Here is a 20,708-nt window from a genome sequence, read left to right as displayed (position 1 = left end):
GACTTCAGCTGGTTCCTCTTATCCTCCTTGATTATGTTCTTGATTACCCATGTCTTCCAATATTTCTTGATTAAATTGTTGTATCACATTATCAACATTATCTCTATTGACATCGTATTGGATGACAACACCCGGTAATGACCCACCTCCATACTTAGCATGTTTTGGTTCCACGCTTACCGACACCACAGTGTACTTTCCCTCGAGGCGTGGGAGTTCTTAAATCTTCCGGTAATGGTTGGTTGGATTTCTTACCTTTGCCACTAAACAAAATAACAAAAGAAATAAGGAATAATTCACGAAAAGAAAAAAAACCAACTCAAGAAAAAAATCGTGTTCCAGGGTAGAGTTCGGTTACTCAAGTATTTTTGCGAGCAAACCGAACTCCACATACATATGTAATTAGCCAAGAGTTCGGTTTGTCAAGGTTTTTTGCGAACAAAGCGAACATATTGGACAAAGTTCGGTTATAAAAGAACTCAACATAATGGGAAAAACAGTAAAGTTCGGTTACATGGAAAATTTTGTTTTTATTTTGAAATATGGGTAGAGTTCGCTTGCATGACAGTTTCAAAATTTTTTGCGAAGCAACCGAACAGATTGGAAAACATTCGGTTGTATGGGTACTAAACATATAGGGAAAAAAAGAACAGTTCGGTTACATGGCAAAAAAAATATCTTTTGTAATACGGGTAGAGTTCGGTTACATGCCAGTTTTAAACATTTATGCGAAACAACCGAACAGAGTTGCTCGAGTTCAGTTATGTGGGTACTAAAAATTTTGGGAAAAATAAAACAGTTCGGTACATGGATTTTTTTGTGTTTTTTGGTAATATGCGTAGAGTTCGGTTACATGGCAGTTTCCCCATTTTTTTGTGAAATAACCGAACTCACAGTTCGGTAACCTAGTTTTAAATCCTATAGAACCTAACTGTTCTTCGTGTTCTTCATACCAGGTAGTTTGGTGAAGAAACTAGGGTAACAATAAAACACGTTCTAACCGAACTCAACACTGTAACTTCCATATGAACAATATTTTGATGATTTCTACTCAATTGAACCTATGAAAATCAAATTAAAAAGTAATGGGTTTGTCGGGAAATACCTGCGAATCGGTCCCATGGCAGACTCAGGGTTGTTCTTGCGACTGTTACGCCGAATCAATTGTTCACCTTCCGGTTCAAGTTCTTCCTCAATTTTATTTGCTTGATTAGCTAGATGTCCTAATGGTGGACCTTTTCCTGGGAGTCTTTTGGTTTGCTTTCGAAGAACCATTTATATAGTTGATTGATTAATCGACGATGAAAATTTTATGAATCGACGATTAATCGATGAAGACGAGTTTGAAATGAAGAAGAAAAAGATGAGGAGAAGAAAAGAAGAAAACAGTTCTCCTTGCGGCATATTTTTTTTTTATACTTTTAGATTAGGTTTCACGATTTAAGGTAAGATTAGTGTTAATTAAGATTAATGTTAATTAGGTGAAGGGACAAATTAGTAAACTCGCTACTTTAGGACACCCCTCAGCTTGTGAAGCTCTTACACAAAAAAGTTTAGTTTACCGACGTAGTGAAAATTTATTTTCAAGATATAACGAAGAGAAATAAATCTTATGGACAAGAAGACTCTTATCTGGTGGACCTTCAAGCAAGAGTCGGCGGTAAAATGAACCAAGTCGGTAGTTTTGCACACAAAAGTGGGGATTTTACACACGTATATCAAGTGAATCAAGTCTCATTTTGCCCTTTTTATGTTATATATCTGCAGACGAGATCAAACTCAAAAGGGATAAGATACAGTTTCAGATTTGCCCATCTTTCTTTATTTATTGAAGGTGGAGTAGCTGAAGCCTGAAGGTGAGATGCGGAGAAATGAAAAGGAAAAAAAGATGCCGGGAAACCAAAAACCCACCCCCTAACTCTTCCGTACGGGCCCTAGGGCTGTGAATGTTGGGTTTTTTTCGGGAAAAGATCCTCGGTCAGTATAGCATTTCCCTTTTGGAAATGAAAATGAAAACCTCAAAGTGAATGCTTACACAAATTGGGTTTGAGTGCTAATTAGCAAATGAGAGTAGTTGTCCATGCATCTGACTCTGCCCCTTATTTTTGGTTCGATTCCCTTTCATTGAATTAAGCATTTTTCAGCAACAACCCTAGTCTAGTCGTGTTAATTTGTTCTCATATGCTAGCTGCCTAATGGAAAAGGAATCTTTTTAAAGTTGTATCCAAGAAATACATAAAGATGGGCAACCTTTGATGATTCATGGTTGTTGATCATCCAAGGAATAAAATTGTGGGCGTCGACCTGACCTGAACTACTCTGATGGAAAGTCTCATGTCCAAAAACATAACATCACTCAAATCATTCGAATTTCAACCTCTACGCAACATTTTTTTGTACAACATTCACTTCTAAATTTCCAACCTTATACAAACTTAATGACTAAATATATTCATATTTCTATTGTCTCCTGCTTAGCTACAGAACGCTGAAGAAGAAAGGCCAATTTCACCTAACCATTTTTTTATTTTCTTTGTTCCCTTAATTTGAGCATGCATTTTGTTGGTATTTAGGATTGATTAACTAGTATTACTATACTAATCAAATATCAACATATATTTTGGTTGTTGTTTTCAAGAATAGATATTTTTCCTGCACACAACTACTTGAGTCAAAAAACAGCAGCAATGTTTGAATGAGGTTGATCATCAAGTAGATTGAGCCTTATCTTTCAACTTATTCCTTTAAATCTACACGAAAAGATTACAAAAGATTAGGTTTATGACTTAAACTAGTCTCCATGTTGTGTCCATGTGAAGATGATTTGGCCCCTCTTTCTTGGCTCTTTAGGGTATTAAAACTGCATCATGTCATCATGGAAGGGGATAGATAAGTCACTCTCTCTAGAATCAAGACGCCGGATATCCATATAAAGTTGGAAAACAAAAATATCCGATTGGACCTTTTAGCCCTTTTAACTTACCTTCTATCACTTATCGTCCAATCCATACTTATCTTTGTTATTTTTTTAGGTTTCTTTTTTTGAGAATTATTGATGATGTATATTCATTCATTCTTACACTAGGATGAAATCAGTCTATTATTACAAATTATTAAGTGCATTTTATTTAGAATTATAATTGTTTCAGTGCATTTAACTTGAACGAATGCACATGGGTTATCTTTTGTGATGGAACCCCCCACCTTCTTTCATTCTTAATATCGGGACATCATTAAGTTAAACATGGCACCTTCACATAATGATATTTATTTATTAATGTTACAAAACTAGTCATAAAAATCCAAGATAACCAAAGGTACAAAAACTACACTTAAATGTTGGGATTCATTAAAACTCTATCTTAAGCTAAATTGATACAAAAACTCAAATTTTAAAAAATTGATACGAACCCCCAAATTTCAAAATTGGTTTCATCAAAATATTTGAGGTTTTTGTGTTACTTTTGTTTTTTGGGGGGTTTTTGTGTTACTTTTGTTTTGGCGGGTTTTTTGTGGATGGACAGTGACACCTTTGGGGTTATAACTCGCGGACCGTTTATTTATTTATTTTTTTGAAAACAAAGGAACCTTTCATTAATGGATATTCAAGGTTACATTGGGTTTAAAATGAAAAATCAGAGAATACAAAGTAACTAGAACATGCCATACTAGTACAACACCGAAATATCCGACAAAAAAAAGAGAAGGGTTCACGGAACATGACGAATACAAGCATGAATAAGAACCGATTGAATCGATGGAATAATGGTTTTTATCGGAATTTAATTTCAACCATTTTGTTTGTTTTTCTTCTTCATAAAGAAATGCTCCTAAAGTTGGAATGATTAGCTCAAATCTCTTAAAACTTGTGATGAAAATACCGTCGTCAAGAATATCACTGTTGAAGATTCCGTCGCCGGATAATCCATGGATGAAGATTCCGTCGCCGGATAATCCATGGATGAAGATTCCGCCGGAGACAAAAATGATGAAGATCTCGTCGTTGGAATGCATCTCAAGTGATTTTAAAACCCGTAGTACCCAAGGACGACCATTAAAGCCGAGATAAACCTATCTAGTAGAGGAGATAAAATCACCATAAAGGTGCACAAAACTTATTCAATGATAAGAGATAAACATAAATAAACCTACTATAACAAAGATCTAGTGAAAAATAATAAAAAGAGATGAAAATCCCGCTCAGATCCGGCCCAAAACGGATCAGATCTGAGCAAGTGGTGTTTCCGGCGAGAGAAAGTATTTTCTTCTGTTGAGGGACGTGAGAGAGGAGAGAGGTGAAAATGATTATACCAGATGCATTTTGATATCAAAACCGATATTTAGCCTCGTTTGATTGGGGGCCATGGAAACTAATTGAGGGCCTAGACATTTTATTTGCACCACAAATTTTTGAGGGGAGTATTAAACCGATAGTGAAAATACTGTTTTACTGTTTACTAACCTAAATCTTTAAAATCATTTAACTCTAATTAGAAACTTTAATTGGTCCCCCAATTCATATACTCTAAACCTAAACCAAAAGAGAAAATCAGTTTCTCTTTTTTCTTTTCATCTTCCTCTCCTTCCCTTTTTCTTCTCCACCACCACCACTAACGACTCCTCGGAAGAAATTTTTTTCTTCACCCGATTCATCGTGTAATCGTCGATGGTAAAATTTTAATCGACGATTAAATTCTTTTACAAACATGGCTTGTACAAAGCAGACCGCTCGAAAAGCACTTCAAATCCCTAATCTCGTAGATACGGTAAAAGCAAAAGTATACGTGAGAAGAACTCCCGAATCCAAAAAATCGAAACCCGAGAAAGGAATGACTCCAATTAGAAGGTATGTGAACTAAAACCCACCTTCTATTCAATTTTTTGTTGTGTTTTGATTGTTAAAATGAGTTTGATAACCGAAAATTAGCAGTTACAGTGATTGTGTCGTTAATATCGAAATGGAAAACCCTAACGAATTTTCATTTACATGCGGATTCTATGAAAAATCGTTAGGGTATTAGGTTGAAGATGACGACTCTTATTTTCCGACCCTTATTTGTTGTTTAACGACTCTAGATGAACTCGATCAGCTTTCTGTTTAAAAAATCGATAGTGTCGTCATCTCAAGTCCCATCAAATCATCATTTAGTTATATGTCCTAGAGTCGTCAACCCAAATCGTAGGATCGTCTTTGACTTTATGATAACGACCTTGTAAGTAAAAAAGTCACCCTCTCTATCCAAATATTTGGAAGACTCGTCATCTGGAATTGGTAAAGTCGTCATTTTTAGTTTATAAAGTCGTCACCACATATATTTGGATCGTCACCTAACATTTAAGGGTCGTTTGCTTTGTAGATCATCCAGTTGACGACCCTTTATCTGATACCATAAAATTGATATCTTATTGATTCTTTTTGTTTTGTGTTTGGACTATAGTACCAAGAAGATCAAAGACAAGGTTCCAAATTCCAATTGATAACTCCTTCATCCAAATCTCCCCATCATACTTGCGGGTCCATTACGCGGAAAAGATTACAAAAGATTAGGTTATGACTTAAACTAGTCTCCATGTTGTGTCCACGTGAAGATGATTTGGCCCCTCTTTCTTGGCTCTTTAGTATTAAAACTGCATCATGTCATCATGGAAGGGGATAGATAAGTCACTCTCTCTAGAATCAAGACGCCGGATATCCATATAAAGTTGGAAAACAAAAATATCTGATTGGACCTTTTAGCCCTTTTAACTTACCTTCTATCACTTATCGTCCAATCCATACTTATCTTTGTTATTTTTTTAGGTTTCTTTTTTTGAGAATTATTGATGATGTATATTCATTTATTCTTACACTAGGATGAAATCAGTCTACTAAAATTATTAAGTGTATATTTTCTTTAGTGTCGTTATTATTTGTTTCAGTGCATTTAACTAGAATAAATGCACATGGGTTATCTTCTCTGATGGAACCCCTCACCTCCTTTCTTTCGTTCTTAACATCGGGACATCACTAAGTCAAACATGGCACCTTCACAGAATGATATTTATCTTGCAACAGCCCACATAAACTAGACGTCTAAACTCCTTTGCCAAGTGCTGGACGGTTTGGCTTCGTAATGGCAAAATGACATAATCATATTCCTCATGCACGGCAACGGATTATTTACAAATGGTGCAGCCATCACCGACTAAATCACATTTCATACACGGCAACCGATTATAGTTACAAAATTTTCAATTATCACGACATTACGACGTATACATATTGGGAAAATTGAGAATATGCCCCAAAATCGAGTCATATTAGGGATATGCCTTAGGATTCAAGTTTTCGGTAATATGCCCCAGCCGTTCAAATTTCCATCCAAAACCATTAAGTAGTCAACATTCGCACACACTTAGGATTACATATGCAAATTAAAAGACATATATACTATATACCAACACTTTTACAAGTTTCAGAAACATACTCAGACAGAAAAAACCGCGAAAAAATTAGAGAAAAAGTTCAGACACATTTACGATATGTAACATTTCCTTAAAAAAAACAGTTACTTTGGGCCCAGAAACTGGAATCCTGGAACATATCTCCCAAAGCACACTCGATTTTGAGACATGTCCCCAATTTTCCCATACACATTAGCATACTACTTAGAAAGTGATATATGACTGACGAATAGCTTCTAATGCAGATCTTTAGAGCGAACATGGTACCGACGAGCTTATTATTGTAATTCTTCCAATCTATTTTAATACATTCAACAAAAGAGCTAATAAACTTACAATAATTGACTGAAAGAATTCAGTCCCGAAAATAGAGATCGTAGAGAATCAGTAAAATCCCGTGATTGAGATTTCAATGACGTACAGATATTGTTGTCTCCCTTTGCGACTTAAAATCTCAAAGTAGCATGACTAAACTGAACCACTCTTTTGATTAAAAAGAGCTACAACAGCAACTGATCAAGAAGAATTCTCCGTAACCCATTATGACTTGCATGTGACCCTTAAACTGGTGCAGCAGCCGTCTCGCAGCTACGTAGTTTCTAAAGTTCTGATTATTCCCTTCAAGACAACTTCGAACTCCAATCACATATTCCAAACTAAAGTGATAAAAATTTATGTAACATTTTCGTCCTCGTGATATTGCTACACTGTGGAAGACTGTGACATGGTTGGTAGTACATGATTGGATTTAATCAACTTAAGGAATGATCACTTTGGCAAATTGCCTTTGCGTATATTGTCAAATGTCGTAAAAATTAGAGTTGAATGACCAATATGACAGAACCTTTTTTTTTTTAATCTCTTGGCGGATATGAAGGACTACTTTTGGTTCCGCTCCAAAAGACATGTTTCTGCTTTGAACTCCAAGGAAATTAACCACACTCGAAGCCCTTTAATTATTTGAAGTCCACTGACCATTTTCTGTACCTTATATCGAATTATATTCCCCTGTTCACCGTCAGAACAAATTTAATGGTGGAATCTTTGTTAAAAATATGGAAAAAGAATACAAATTTGTATCACTGTGAACAAGTATTATAGTGAAATATTTAGAAAGAAAAAAGATGGGACATCAAGCCCAATGTTTTTTTTTTTTTTTTTTTTTTATGAAAGGCGAATCATATTAATTAAATAACAGAGTATAAGAGATTTATAATCTCATTTTTGACAGAAACATTGGAAATAACACTAGATTTTAAAACTCTTTGCTGAATATGGGAGGACTTGTGCCTAAGATGCTTTATCCGAGCTTCTTTAGCAATGTAATCCGCTGCATAGTTATATTTATATACTTTACCCGGGCCTGTGGAACATTTTCCAGTATTGAAATAGTTTATTGAATGGTATTATTCGCGTTCCAAGAAGAATCTTTGCAATTCTTGTTGATCGCTTCCGCCGGTATTTTGCAGTCCGTTGCTATCAAGATAATAAATTTTCACTTAACCATGAGGTTTTTTGAAGCCGTCTTCTAGAATCTCTAGGGAAATAGATTAGAATCTTCGACAAAAAAAACAACAACGGATCATAATCCAACTTAAAGTATCGAGTCTTTTGATACTTAACCTGACGGTTTTGAAACGGTTAGTAACTTGGATTCCTTTTCTGAGTATTAATCTCGTGAGCGCCAAGAGATTCGAGGCTTTGGAGCCCTCCACCATAGGATATATTATTAAAGTAAATTTTTATGGCACCCAAGATGCATCTTTTGAATTTAGGGAAAATTGGAAAAATGCATAATACGAGGTACAATGTTGGAAATCTTCCCCAACATTTAAAAGCTTGGAAAAATGCTCCATTCCGTTAAAAACCCAGTTAAGTCACATGTGTGAGCCCATACACGTGAAGAAATAGACGAATACACCCTTCAAAATTTAGGGTTCAGAATTCAAGATCCAGGGTTTTGGGTTTAGGATTTAAGATTCAGGTGGTGGCGGCGGCAGTTTTGGTGGTGGTTCTGGTGGTGATAGTGGCCTTCAGAACATCATTTTCTGTGGGTATCGTATCATACACATCATTGATAGGCTTCATATTGAACCAGTACTGTAGCGCCCTCTAAGCTAGCAGCTGACTAATCAAAGAGATTAGCTAAATAAGAGGCATTAAAAATCTAAATTATTTACTTAAACATTCAATTAAGAAATCTACTACAAAACATAACCCAAAACTAGGCCCGCTCAGAAATATACGTATACAAGAATCAACAGTGTTTTCGGAATTTAAAATAAACAATGCATGGAATACACAATCAGGCAATACATGAGTTTGTTAAACAAAGACTTTTATAAAAGAAACGACAAAAATGGTTACAAAAGAGATAAAGTATTCCCACCTCTTTTGATGACAAGCCTCGCCTACCTCGAGATTCACAATTCACTGGTTCGTCATTTGAATGAATCGTTGTTAATACAGAATAACTTTGGCAGCAACTGCAAGCCTCTCACGGCACAGATTCAACTCCAAAAATCATATAACCTTCAATCATTCAGTACAATCATACAAACATTTAACTTCATCTAACTACACAACCAAACCAACTCTAACTCTATCTCTAAATACAACTAACACCTTCTTGGTATACATCTGCAACTTCATCTCTAGATACCCTTCTTCAATACTCATCTTATGCTCAAACCCACCACCAGAACCCCAAACCACTATCATTTGCATCTCACCTGTGTAGTTCATTTTCCAAAATTCACCTTCAAACTCCACAACTGAAACCAACCTATGATCCGTCTCAAATCAACTCACCCCAACACCACCAACTCTTTCGATTTTTCTTGAATTGAATCAACACCTGAACTAACACCACCATCACCAACCGGTTCTTAATTTTAATCTCTTTTCTCGATTTCAGACTCCTAATCTTTATCACCATCTCAACTCTCAATAAAACCCTAATTCAGTTTCCAATCTTCTCTTATCTGATTCAAACTCAAAACATGAATTAAAGACTTCCAATCTAACAAACCTCTCATGTAATTCCTTCTTAATCACCCTTAATTGGATCTCGAAATCACTTCCAGGAACCCTACTTATAAAAATACCATTCTTCTCCGAAGATTAATCTTCAAATTGACACAACAATCTTCTTCTTATACTCAAGTTCTTGAAATCCATCTTCAATCGCTACCTCAAACCTTTTTCTCACCATCTTACAGAAACCCTAAAAATTTCTATTCGATCTTCATCACAGCAACTCCAACTTCTTCTTCATAATTCACAAAACCTACATCTCCTTGTTCACCTAAAAAACTTCACCAATTAATTCCATCAAATAGAGCTCAATTTCATCGCTTAAAAATCGACCGAAAAGAAAGCAGATGAACTGAGGAGAAAGAAGAAGAAAGAAGATAGAAGAATAAGAGAAAGTGATTATCTCTTCTCGTTTTGGTTAGATAAGACCAACGAAATTCTCCTATACGCACAATCAACTGGATAAAGGAAAGACAGATCAACTTATTAATGGAATGCCAATTTTACCCTTCACTCAAATCCAATGACCTCCTCTTCGTCCGGTATCCAATTGACACGCTCGAGTAGTCCATTCCACATAACTTTTCGAGACCTATTTAGTGATACTAATTTCGTATCTAGATCGTTGTTAGATTAATTTCTATTAATTACGTTCGTCTCTAATTATTCGAGTCAATAAAGGCTTAGTCGTCTCATGACTGGTCTAATAGTGTTGACGAGCTTGAGGGTCCTTACATTCTCCTCACCTTGTATCATTTTCGTCCTCGAAAATCAAACCACTCTTCTGGTCTTCAAAAACTCCCCACCTTATAGAATAACCCCATCTCTTATCTAAGCGCAAACAACATAACACAAACCACAAACCTATATAGCTTTCTACAACTAAAATTTGTGGCTCTAAGTTCACTAGAGTAATTTCTTTCTAATTCATAATATGATTGTCTCTAAGCTCACTATACTGAATTAAATTCTAACAAATAGGTATGACTAAGCTCACCGAGCTAATATTTATAGTCTAGTATTTAATAATTTCTTAATTTGAGGTAGTTTTATATTTGTTATACATTTATTCATATAGCTAAACCAAACTTGATTTCACGTAAATCTATAATATCTGATATTTTAACTAATTGTTATACTATATATAAATTATCCAAATATTATCTACTTTAAATTTGCTAGTAACATAATTATTGAAATACTATTAACAGCAGTGTTACTAATCTCCATATCTTTATTATTATCGTTATTAGTTTGTTTATAGTCCCATTGGTACACTAAGTATTAATTTTCTAAGTATGACTAAATTTATTTTTCCTAATCATATCGAGTCTGTATAACACATGTATCTTATTAAATATTAGCGTTGGTAACTTAATATTATTTCAATTTGAGTCTGCATAAAATTATAAGTATAATAATAGTCTTTAATATATAGTATCTTATTAATATACAAATTTATTTTTTTTACGTCTAACTTTGTAATAAGCATCCGAATATTATTATTACTTCTTCATATGTATTTTAGTGATATACTAAATTAGTTATTAGACTAAAGATAATTAAGGTATAAGATTACTAAGTAATTTAATCTTTTTATTTTACAATATATTCCCACGTTCTTAAGTCTACTATAATAAATCTTATATTATTTATCTGGTTTCAAAGCATAAGAAAGTATTTCTAATTTTATTTAACTTACAAAATCTGATCGTAGATAATTATTAATAGTTTTGCGTAGCTACTTGATCCTAATTATTTTTTTTTCATTATATACTTACTAATAAGATTTTAATTAGATAAAATTCAATACAATACTATTTGATAGGTGTTAATATTACTCTTGTTAACATTTATTATTATTAACACTACTGGCTGAACTATCATTCTAATTACCTTTACAATTGAACTTCATTTTTACGTTAAATTAATAGTTCTAATTAGGATAAAAGGTGCTCTATTGGCTTCTAATTTTTTTTTTTTGGATCTATCAGTTCACTAATAGAAGCAAGTCTTCATAATATGAATGGTAATCCATGCTTGTAGTTGACCTGTCCAGGTTAGCAAGACCCGACGATGGTTTCCTACGAACAAAGACAACACAAACACACCAGAATTTCAAACCTCACTATTTTCCGGTGCTAGATTATTTAAGTGTTAGATAACTGAGATTAACTAATCTCTGATTCTCTATTAAATTCTCTAACTATCATGTAACTGGTTTCAACCTACAATTTTACTTTAAAATTTATATAGTAACATACATACGCAACACAATAAACAAACAAACCAGCATGTTATACAAAAAAATCAAACAATAAAATTTATCTTTTAGTTATTGATTGTTTTTGGTGATTTAAGATTTATCTCACAAACCCAACCCAGTTCTAAACTAATCTAGTTCACTATCTGTCACTGGCTATTCCTATTGTCACCCATATAAGATCTAATAATGAGCTCTGATACCAAGTCTGTAGCGCCTCCTAAACTAGCAGCTGACTGATCCAAGTGATTAGCTAAATAAGAGGCATTAAAAATCTAAATCATTTACTTAAATATTCAATTAAGAAATCTGCTACAAAACTTAACCCAAAATTAGCCCCGCTCAGAAATATACATATTCAAGAACTTCTCTGAAATGATACATATACAATAGTCATTTGGTTTGCAAACATAATAAATATAGCATAAGTTAACTAATTAACGTAGTCAACTCCTCGAAGCTTCCGCTGCGTAACTCTGATATGTCTCTGAAACTGAAAGTGGGAATGGGTGAGCACATCATCCCTAAAAGAGGTGCCCCGTAGGAAATTTAACTTTTAAGTAATCATTAGCATGATTTGGAAAAAAATACATGTTTTCCCAAATATTAAAAGACAACCAAACCACTGAAATAAACAATCATTGTATATGGACCTAAACTCCTCTTTAGTTTCTGCAGTGACATTTACACACCTGATAACTTTCTGTGGCGAAATTTACACGCCGTAATATTGATGGCCGTACCACCTAGATAGTCTGTGGGTGAATGTACACACCCGTAATGTTGATGCCAATTCCACACCGAATAAATCACAAAAGTAAAATAGCGAAGGAGCATATCCGATATACCATATTTGGAAATTCTTATTTCCGAAAGACAATCATGAAGACAAAAAAAGCATTACAATTCCTTTCCAAGCAATGGAAAGATTAAAAGAATCAACAGTATTTTCGGAATTTAGAATAAACAATGCATGGAATACACAATCAGGCAATGCATGAGTTTGTTAAACAAAGACTTTTATAAAAGAAAAAACAACAATGGTTACAAAAGAGTTAAAGTATTCCCACCTCTTTTGATGACAAGCCTCGCCTAACTCGAGATTCACAATTCGCTGGTTCGTCCTTTGAATCGATCGTTGTTAATACAAATAACTTTAGGCAGCAACTGCAAGCCTCTCACTGCACAGATTCAACTCCAAAGTTCATCTAACCTTCACTCTTTCAGTACAATCATACAAACATTGGACTTCAACTAACTACACAACCAAACCAACTCTAACTCTATCTCTAAATACAATTAACACCTACTTAGTATCCATATGGAACTTCATCTCTAGATACCCTTCTTCAATACTCATCTTATGCTCAAACCCACTACCAGAACCTCAAACCACTATCATTTGCATCTCACCTGTATATTTCATTCTCCAAAATTCACCTTCAAACTCCACAACTGAAACCAACCTATGATCCGTCTCAAATCAACTCACTCCAACACCACCAACTCTTTCGATTGTTCTTGAATTGAATCAACACCTGAACTGACACCACAATCACCAACCGGTTCTTAATTTTACTTCTCTTTTCTCGATTTCAGAAGAAATCTTTATCACCATCTCAACTCTCAATAAAACCCTAATTCAGTTTCCAATCTTCTCTTCTCTGATTCAAGCTCAAAATATGAATCAAATACTTCCAATCTAACAAACCCCTCATGTAATTCCTTCTTAATCACCCTTAATTAGATCTCGAAATCACTTCCTGGAACCCTAATTATCAAAATACCATTCTTCTCCGAAGCTTAATCTTCAAATTGACACAACAATCTTCTTCTTCTACTCAAGTTCTTGAAACCCATCTTCAATCGCTACCTCAAATCTTTTTCTCACCATTTTATAGAAACCCTAAAAATTTCTATTCGATCTTCATCACAGCAGCTCCAACTTCTTCTTCATAATTCACAAAAACTACATCTTCTTGTTCACCTAAACAACTTCACCAATTAATTCCATCAAATAGAGCTCAATTTCATTGCTCAAAAATCGACCGAGAAGAAAGCAGAGGAACTGAGGAGAAAGAAGAAGAAAGAAGATAGAAGAAAGGAGAATAAGAATAAGAGAAAGTGATTATCTCTTCTCATTTTGGTTAGATAAGACCAACGAAATTCTCCTATACGTACGCTCAACTGGATAAAGGAAGGCCAGATCGACTTATTAATGGAATGACAATTTTACCCTTCACTCAAATCCAATGACCTCCTCTTCGTCCGGTATCCAATTGACACACTCGAGTAGTCCATTCCACATAAATTTTTGAGACCTATTTAGTGATACTAATTTCGTATCTAGATCGTTGTTAGATTAATTTCTATTAATTACGTTCGTCTCTAATTATTCGAGTCAATAATGGCTTAGTCGTCTCATGACCGGTCTAATAGCGTTGATGAGCTTGAGGGTCCTTACATTCTCCCCACCTTGTATCATTTCCGTCCTCGAAAATCAAACCATTCTTATGGTCTTCAAAAACTCCCCACCTTATAGAATAACCCCATCTCTTATCTAAGCGCAAACAACATAACACAAACCACAAACCTATATGGCTTTCTACAACTAAAATTTGTGGCTCTAAGTTCACTAGAGTAATTTCTTTCTAATTCATAATATGATTGTCTCTAAGCTCACTATACTGAATTAAATTCTAACAAATAGGTATGACTAAGCTCACTGAGATAATATTTATAGTCTAGTATTTAATAATTTCTTAATTTGAGGTAGTTTTATATTTGTTATACATTTATTCATATAGCTAAACCAAACTTGATTTCACGTAAATCAATAATATCTGATATTTTAACTTACCATTATACTATATATATTATCCAAATATTATCTACTTTAATTTTGCTAGTAACATAATTATTGAAATACTATTATCAGCAGTGTTACTAATCTCCATATCTTTATTATTATCGTTATTAGTTTTTTATAGTCATGTTCGCACACTAAGTCTTAATTTTCTAAGTATGACTATAATTGATTTTTCCTAATCATATCGAGTCTGTATAACACATGTATCTTATTAAATATTAGCGTTGGTAACCTAATATTATTTCAATTTGAGTCTGCATAAAATTATAAGTATCATAATAGTCTTTAATGTATAATATCTTATAAATATACAAATTTATTTTATTTTATGTCTAACTTTGTACAAAGCATCCGAATATTATTATTACTTCTTCATATGTATTTTAGTGATATACTAAATTAGTTATTAGACTAAAGATAATTAAGGTATAACATTACTAAGTAATTTAATCTTTTTATTTTACACAATATATTCCCACGTTCTTAAGTCTACTATAATAAATCTTATATTATTTATCTGGCTTCAAAGCATAAGAAAGTATTTCTAATTTTATTTAACTTACAAAATCTGATCGTAGATAATTATTAATAGTTTTGCGTAGCTACTTGATCCTAATTATTATTTTTTCATTATATACTTACTAATAAGATTTTAATTAGATAAAATTCAATACAATACTATTTGATAGGTGTTAATATTACTCTTGTTAACATTTATTATTATTAACACTACTGGCTGAACTATCATTCTAATTACCTTTACAATTTAACTTCATTTTTACGTTAAATTAATGGTTCTAATTAGGAGAAAAGGTACTATATTGGCTTCTAATTTTTTTTTTTGGGATCTATCAGTTCACTCATAGAAGCAAGTCTTTATAATATGAATGGTAATCCATGCTTGTAGTTGACCTGTCCAGGTTAGCAAGACCCGACGTTGGTTTCCTATGAACAAAGACAACACAAACACACCAGAATTTCAAACCTCACTATTCTCCGGTGCTAGATTATTTAAGTGTTAGATAACTGAGACTAACTTATCTCTGATTCTCTATTAAATTTTCTAACTATCATGTAACTGGTTTCAACCTACAATTTTTACTTTAAAATTTATATAGTAACATACATACCCAACAAAATAAACAAACAAACCAGCATGTTATACAAAAAAAATCAAAAAATACAATTTATCTTTTAGTTATTAATTGTTTTTAATGATTTAAGATTTATTTCACAAACCCAACCCAGTTCTAAACTAATCTAGTTCACTATCTGTCACTGGCTATTCCTATTGTCACCCATATAAGATCTAATAATGAGCTCTGATACCAAGTCTGTAGCGCCCCCTAAGCTAGCAGCTGACTAATCCAAGAGATTAGCTAAATAAGAGCCATTAAAAATCTAAATCATTTACTTAAACATTCAATTAAGAAATCTGCTACAAAACTTAACCCAAAACTAGCCCCGTTCAGAAATATACATATACAAGAACTTCTCTCAAATGATACATATACAATAGTCATTTGGTTTGCAAACATAATAAATATAGCATAAGTTAACTAATTAACTTAGTCAACTCCTCGAAGCTTCCGCTGCGCAACTCTGATCTGTCTCTGAAACTGAAAGTGGGAATGGGTGAGCACATCATCCCTAAAAGGGGTGCCCCGTAGGAATAAAATTTAAATTTTAAGTAATCATTAGCATGATTTGGAAAATAATACATGTTTTCCCAAATATTAAAAGAGAACTAAACCACTGAAATAAACAATCATTGTATATGGACCTAAACTCCTTCTTTAGTTTCTGCGGTGACATTTACACACCTGATAACTTTCTGTGGCGAAATTTACACGCCGTAATATTGATGGCCGTACCACCTAGACAGTCTGTGGGTGAATGTACACACCCGTAATGTTGATGCCAATTCCACACCGAATAAAGCACAAAAGTAAAATAACGAAGGAACGGATTCGATATACCATAATTGGAAATTCTCATTTCCCAAAGACAATCATGAAGACAAAAAAATCATTACAATTCCTTTCCAAGGAATGGAAGATTAAAAAAATCAACAGTATTTTCGGAATTTAAAATAAACAAGCATGGAATACACAATCAGGAAATGCATGAGTTTGTTAAACAAAGACTTTTATAAAAGATACAACAACAATGGTTACAAAAGAGTTACAGTATTCCCACCTATTTTGATGACAAGCCTCGCCTACCTCGAGATTCACAATTCACTGGTTCGTCCTTTGAATCGATCGTTGTTAATACAAATAACTTTAGGCAGCAACTGCAAGCTTCTCACTGCATAGATTCAACTCCAAAGTTCATCTAACTTTCACTCTTTCAGTACAATCATACAAACATTGGACTTCAGCTAACTACACAACCAAACCAACTCTAACTCTATCTCTAAATACAATTAACACCTTCTTAGTATCCATCTGCAACTTCATCTCTAGATACCCTTCTTCAATACTCATCTTATGCTCAAACCCACTACCAGAACCTCAAACCACTATCATTTGCATCTCACCTGTATAGTTCATTCTCCAAAATTCACCTTCAAACTCCACAACTGAAACTAACCTATGATCCGTCTCAAATCAACTCACTCCAACACCACCAACTCTTTCGATTGTTCTTGAATTGAAACAACACCTGAACTGACACCACCATCACCAACCAGTTCTTAATTTTACTTCTCTTTTCTCGATTTCAAACTCGTAATCTTTATCACCATCTCAACTCTCAATATAACCCTAATTCAGTTTCCAATCTTCTCTTCTCTGATTCAAACTCAAAATATGAATCATAGACTTCCAATCTAACAAACCCCTCATGTAATTCCTTCTTAATCACCCTTAATTGGATCTCGAAATCACTTCCAGGAACCCTAATTATCAAAATATCATTCTTCTCCGAAGCTTAATCTTTAAATTCACACAACAATCTTATTCTTCTACTCAAGTTCTTGAAACCCATCTTCAATCGCTACCTCAAATCTTTTTCTCACCATCTTACATAAACCCTAAAAATTTCTATTCGATCTTCATCACAGCATCTCCAACTTCTTCTTCATAATTCACAAAAACTACATCTCCTTGTTTACCTAAACAACTTCACCAATTAATTCCATCAAATAGAGCTCAATTTCAACGCTCAAAAATCGACCGAGAAGAAAGCAGAGGAACTGAGGAGAAAGAAGAAGAAAGAAGAATAAGAATAAGAGAAAGTGATTATCTCTTCTCGTTTTGGTTAGATAAGACCAAAGAAATTCTCCTATACGCACACTTAACTGGATAAGGGAAGGACAGATCGACTTATTAATGGAATGACAATTTTACCCTTCACTCAAATCCAATGACCTCATCTTCATCCGATATCCAATTGACACGCTCGAGTAGTCCATTTCGCATAAATTTTCGAGACTTATTCAGTGATACTAATTTCATATCTTGATCGTTGTTAGATTAATTTCTATTAATTACGTTTGTATCTAATTAATCGAGTCAATAACGGCTTAGTCGTCTCATGACTGGTCTAATAGCGTTGACGAGCCTTAGGGTCCTTACAAGTACATTTCTTCCTTGATTGTATCATTGATGCTAAACTTACCCTTATTGAAAATTATGTTATTTCTAGTTTTCCATATAGCCCAGAATAGACTGGGCCCCATCTTGAACTCAACTAACTCTCCTCCTCTATCTAACCATCTTGCAATGTAATCCTGGACCGTATTCCCATTATTATCATTAATCCTCAGACTCATAGGAGAAGCGAATAGAACTGCTTGAAAAGCTTCACAATTGAGAAATAAGTGATTCACTGTCTCAGTGTCTTTGTTGCACAGTCTGCATTCAACATTAACCCCAGTAACATGTTTTCCTATATTACCCGTCACAGCCAATCCATTCTTCAAAAACTTCCATATGAACAAGTGTATTTTTGGAACTAGATTAGTCTTCCAAAATTTCTTCCACGGAAATTCAAAATTGCGTGTTCCAGAAGGTTTACTGTCTGACAAGCTTTTCATAAAAGATTTTGCAGAAAAGTTACCTTTAGGATGATGTTTCCAAATTAACTTATCGTTTAGATCATGTGCATTCTCCGTTGGTAAGTGAATCTCCAAGATCTTCAAGACCGCCGAATGGTTGAATAGCTGCTGCAGCTTGTCTTCATCCCATTTTTGCTCCTCCTTGATGATCAGGTCACTCACTTTACTTATGTTTTGTAGCGCAAGATCTACTCTATCATCCCTTCTTTCAGGTACATTCTTTGGCAGGTTTGGAATCCATTGGTCGTCCCATATGATGATGCTCTCTCCATTCACCATTGTTCAGCAGCAGCCATCTCTCATAATATCCCTGCACTTCAATATCGCATTCCAAGTAGAAGAGCACACAACTGGTTTCTTTGCTTTCCAAAAATTACTTGTCTTCAGGTATTTTGCCTTCATCATTTGACCCAAAGGACAGTCAGGGTCAATCATGAATTTCCAATTAAGTTTCGCTATCATAGCCATGTTTAAATCCTGAAGAGATCTGATGCCCAGTCCGCCTTGATCTTTTGCCAACTCCATTTGCTTCCAGTCTATAAAGTGTATCTTCCTTTCGTTGCGAGTATGACCCCACCAAAAATTCCTCTTCGTTCTAGTTAAGGATTGAACAGTCTTATTCGGAATGATCGATGTAGCCATGTAAAATGGAGAGATTAGACCTAGCTCAGTCTTTATTAGGACGGTCCTGCCAGCTTGCGATATAGTACCTTTACAACCAGCTAGTTTGGAATCAAACTTGTCTTGGAGGAAGTCATAAGAGGAGCTTTGGTAGGATGGTTTAAGCTTGTGATGTCCCAGATATTTATCAGCATTCTTCATTTGTTGAACTCCCAGGTAACTTTCCACTTCACTGCCAACACCTTTACTAAAAAATACAGCTGATTTTGTCATATTAGCACTCTGTCCAGACCAAGCAGCATATATTGTCAGAATTTTCGTTAATGTTTTTATGGTTCTGTTCTCCATGGTACCAAACAGCAGCAGATCGTCAACAAACATTAGGTGAGACACAGTGGGGGCATGCTTGCATATCTTGTAACTATTATAGATTGCATTCTTCTCCATCGTTCTCATCAACCACGAGAGCCCTTGAGAACATATAATGAGCAGATATGGGGACAATGGGCAGCCTTGGTGCAGACCCCTTTCACTAACAAAATGGCCTTCAACTTTCCCGTTGATAACAATAGAAAAAGAAGCAGTCGAGATGCAGTTCATAATTAACTCATGCGTTTTTCCCACAATACCAAAAGCCCTAAGACAGTGACTCAGAAATCTCCAACTGACCTTATCATAGGCGTTACTTATGTCTATCTTCAGCGCGAAATCCCCTAAGATGGATTTAGAGTTTGACATTGAATGAATTATTTCTTTAGCAGCTACAATATTGTGTATAATAAGCCTCCATGGTATAAAAGCTGACTGCGTATTATCTACCAATTGGTTTAGGTGACCTTTCAATCTCTGAGATGTAATCTTAGTAACAACTTTATATAAAATATTTGTTAGAGCTAGAGGTTTAAAATCTGAAGGCAGAGTAGGATTCTTTACCTTTGGAATCAACACCAGATTCGTGTGATTCAGTCATGGTGGAAGATCTGCCATAGCAAAACAATCTTGAAAGTCTTTATCACATCCTCTCATACCAACTCCCAACACCTTTTATAGAATAAAGTAGGCATTCCATCCGGTCCTGGTGACTTAAGGCTCTTCATTCTTTTAATGGTGTTCCATATTTCTTCAGGAGTAGGTACCGAGACTAGGCTGGAGTTGCTAGTACAGTCTATGCAACTAGAGTCTTGGAACTCAATAGCATAATTTTCTTCATTTGGGTCTATTTGAAATAGGGAAGTAAAATGGTTCACCAGATAATTTACCACTCCCTCAGCTTCCGTAATCCAGTGACCATCGGGAGACTTGAGAGCTACAATTTGGTTCCTCTTCTTTCTTTGAATGACAGAAAAATGGAAAGTACGAGTGTTTCTGTCCATATGTGGAATCCACTGCACCTTACTTCTTTGTTCGAAGTA

At 34.5% G+C, this 20,708-nt stretch overlaps 1 protein-coding gene across 1 annotated transcript; it reads right to left on the bottom strand.

Moving 5' to 3' along the window:
- Positions 1–18,189: 18,189 nt before the first annotated feature.
- Positions 18,190–18,954, bottom strand: LOC113346235. The gene has a single exon (XM_026589796.1). It carries the CDS (start codon positions 18,952–18,954, stop codon positions 18,190–18,192), a length of 765 nt encoding a protein of 254 aa, XP_026445581.1.
- Between the last annotated feature and the right edge of the window lie 1,754 nt (positions 18,955–20,708).

Source organism: Papaver somniferum, unplaced genomic scaffold (genome assembly GCF_003573695.1).
Source record: "Papaver somniferum cultivar HN1 unplaced genomic scaffold, ASM357369v1 unplaced-scaffold_99, whole genome shotgun sequence".
NCBI classification, from domain to species: domain Eukaryota; kingdom Viridiplantae; phylum Streptophyta; class Magnoliopsida; order Ranunculales; family Papaveraceae; genus Papaver; species Papaver somniferum.
Note: the sequence above shows the minus strand (reverse complement) of the source record. Positions and strands in the feature narration are given on the sequence as shown.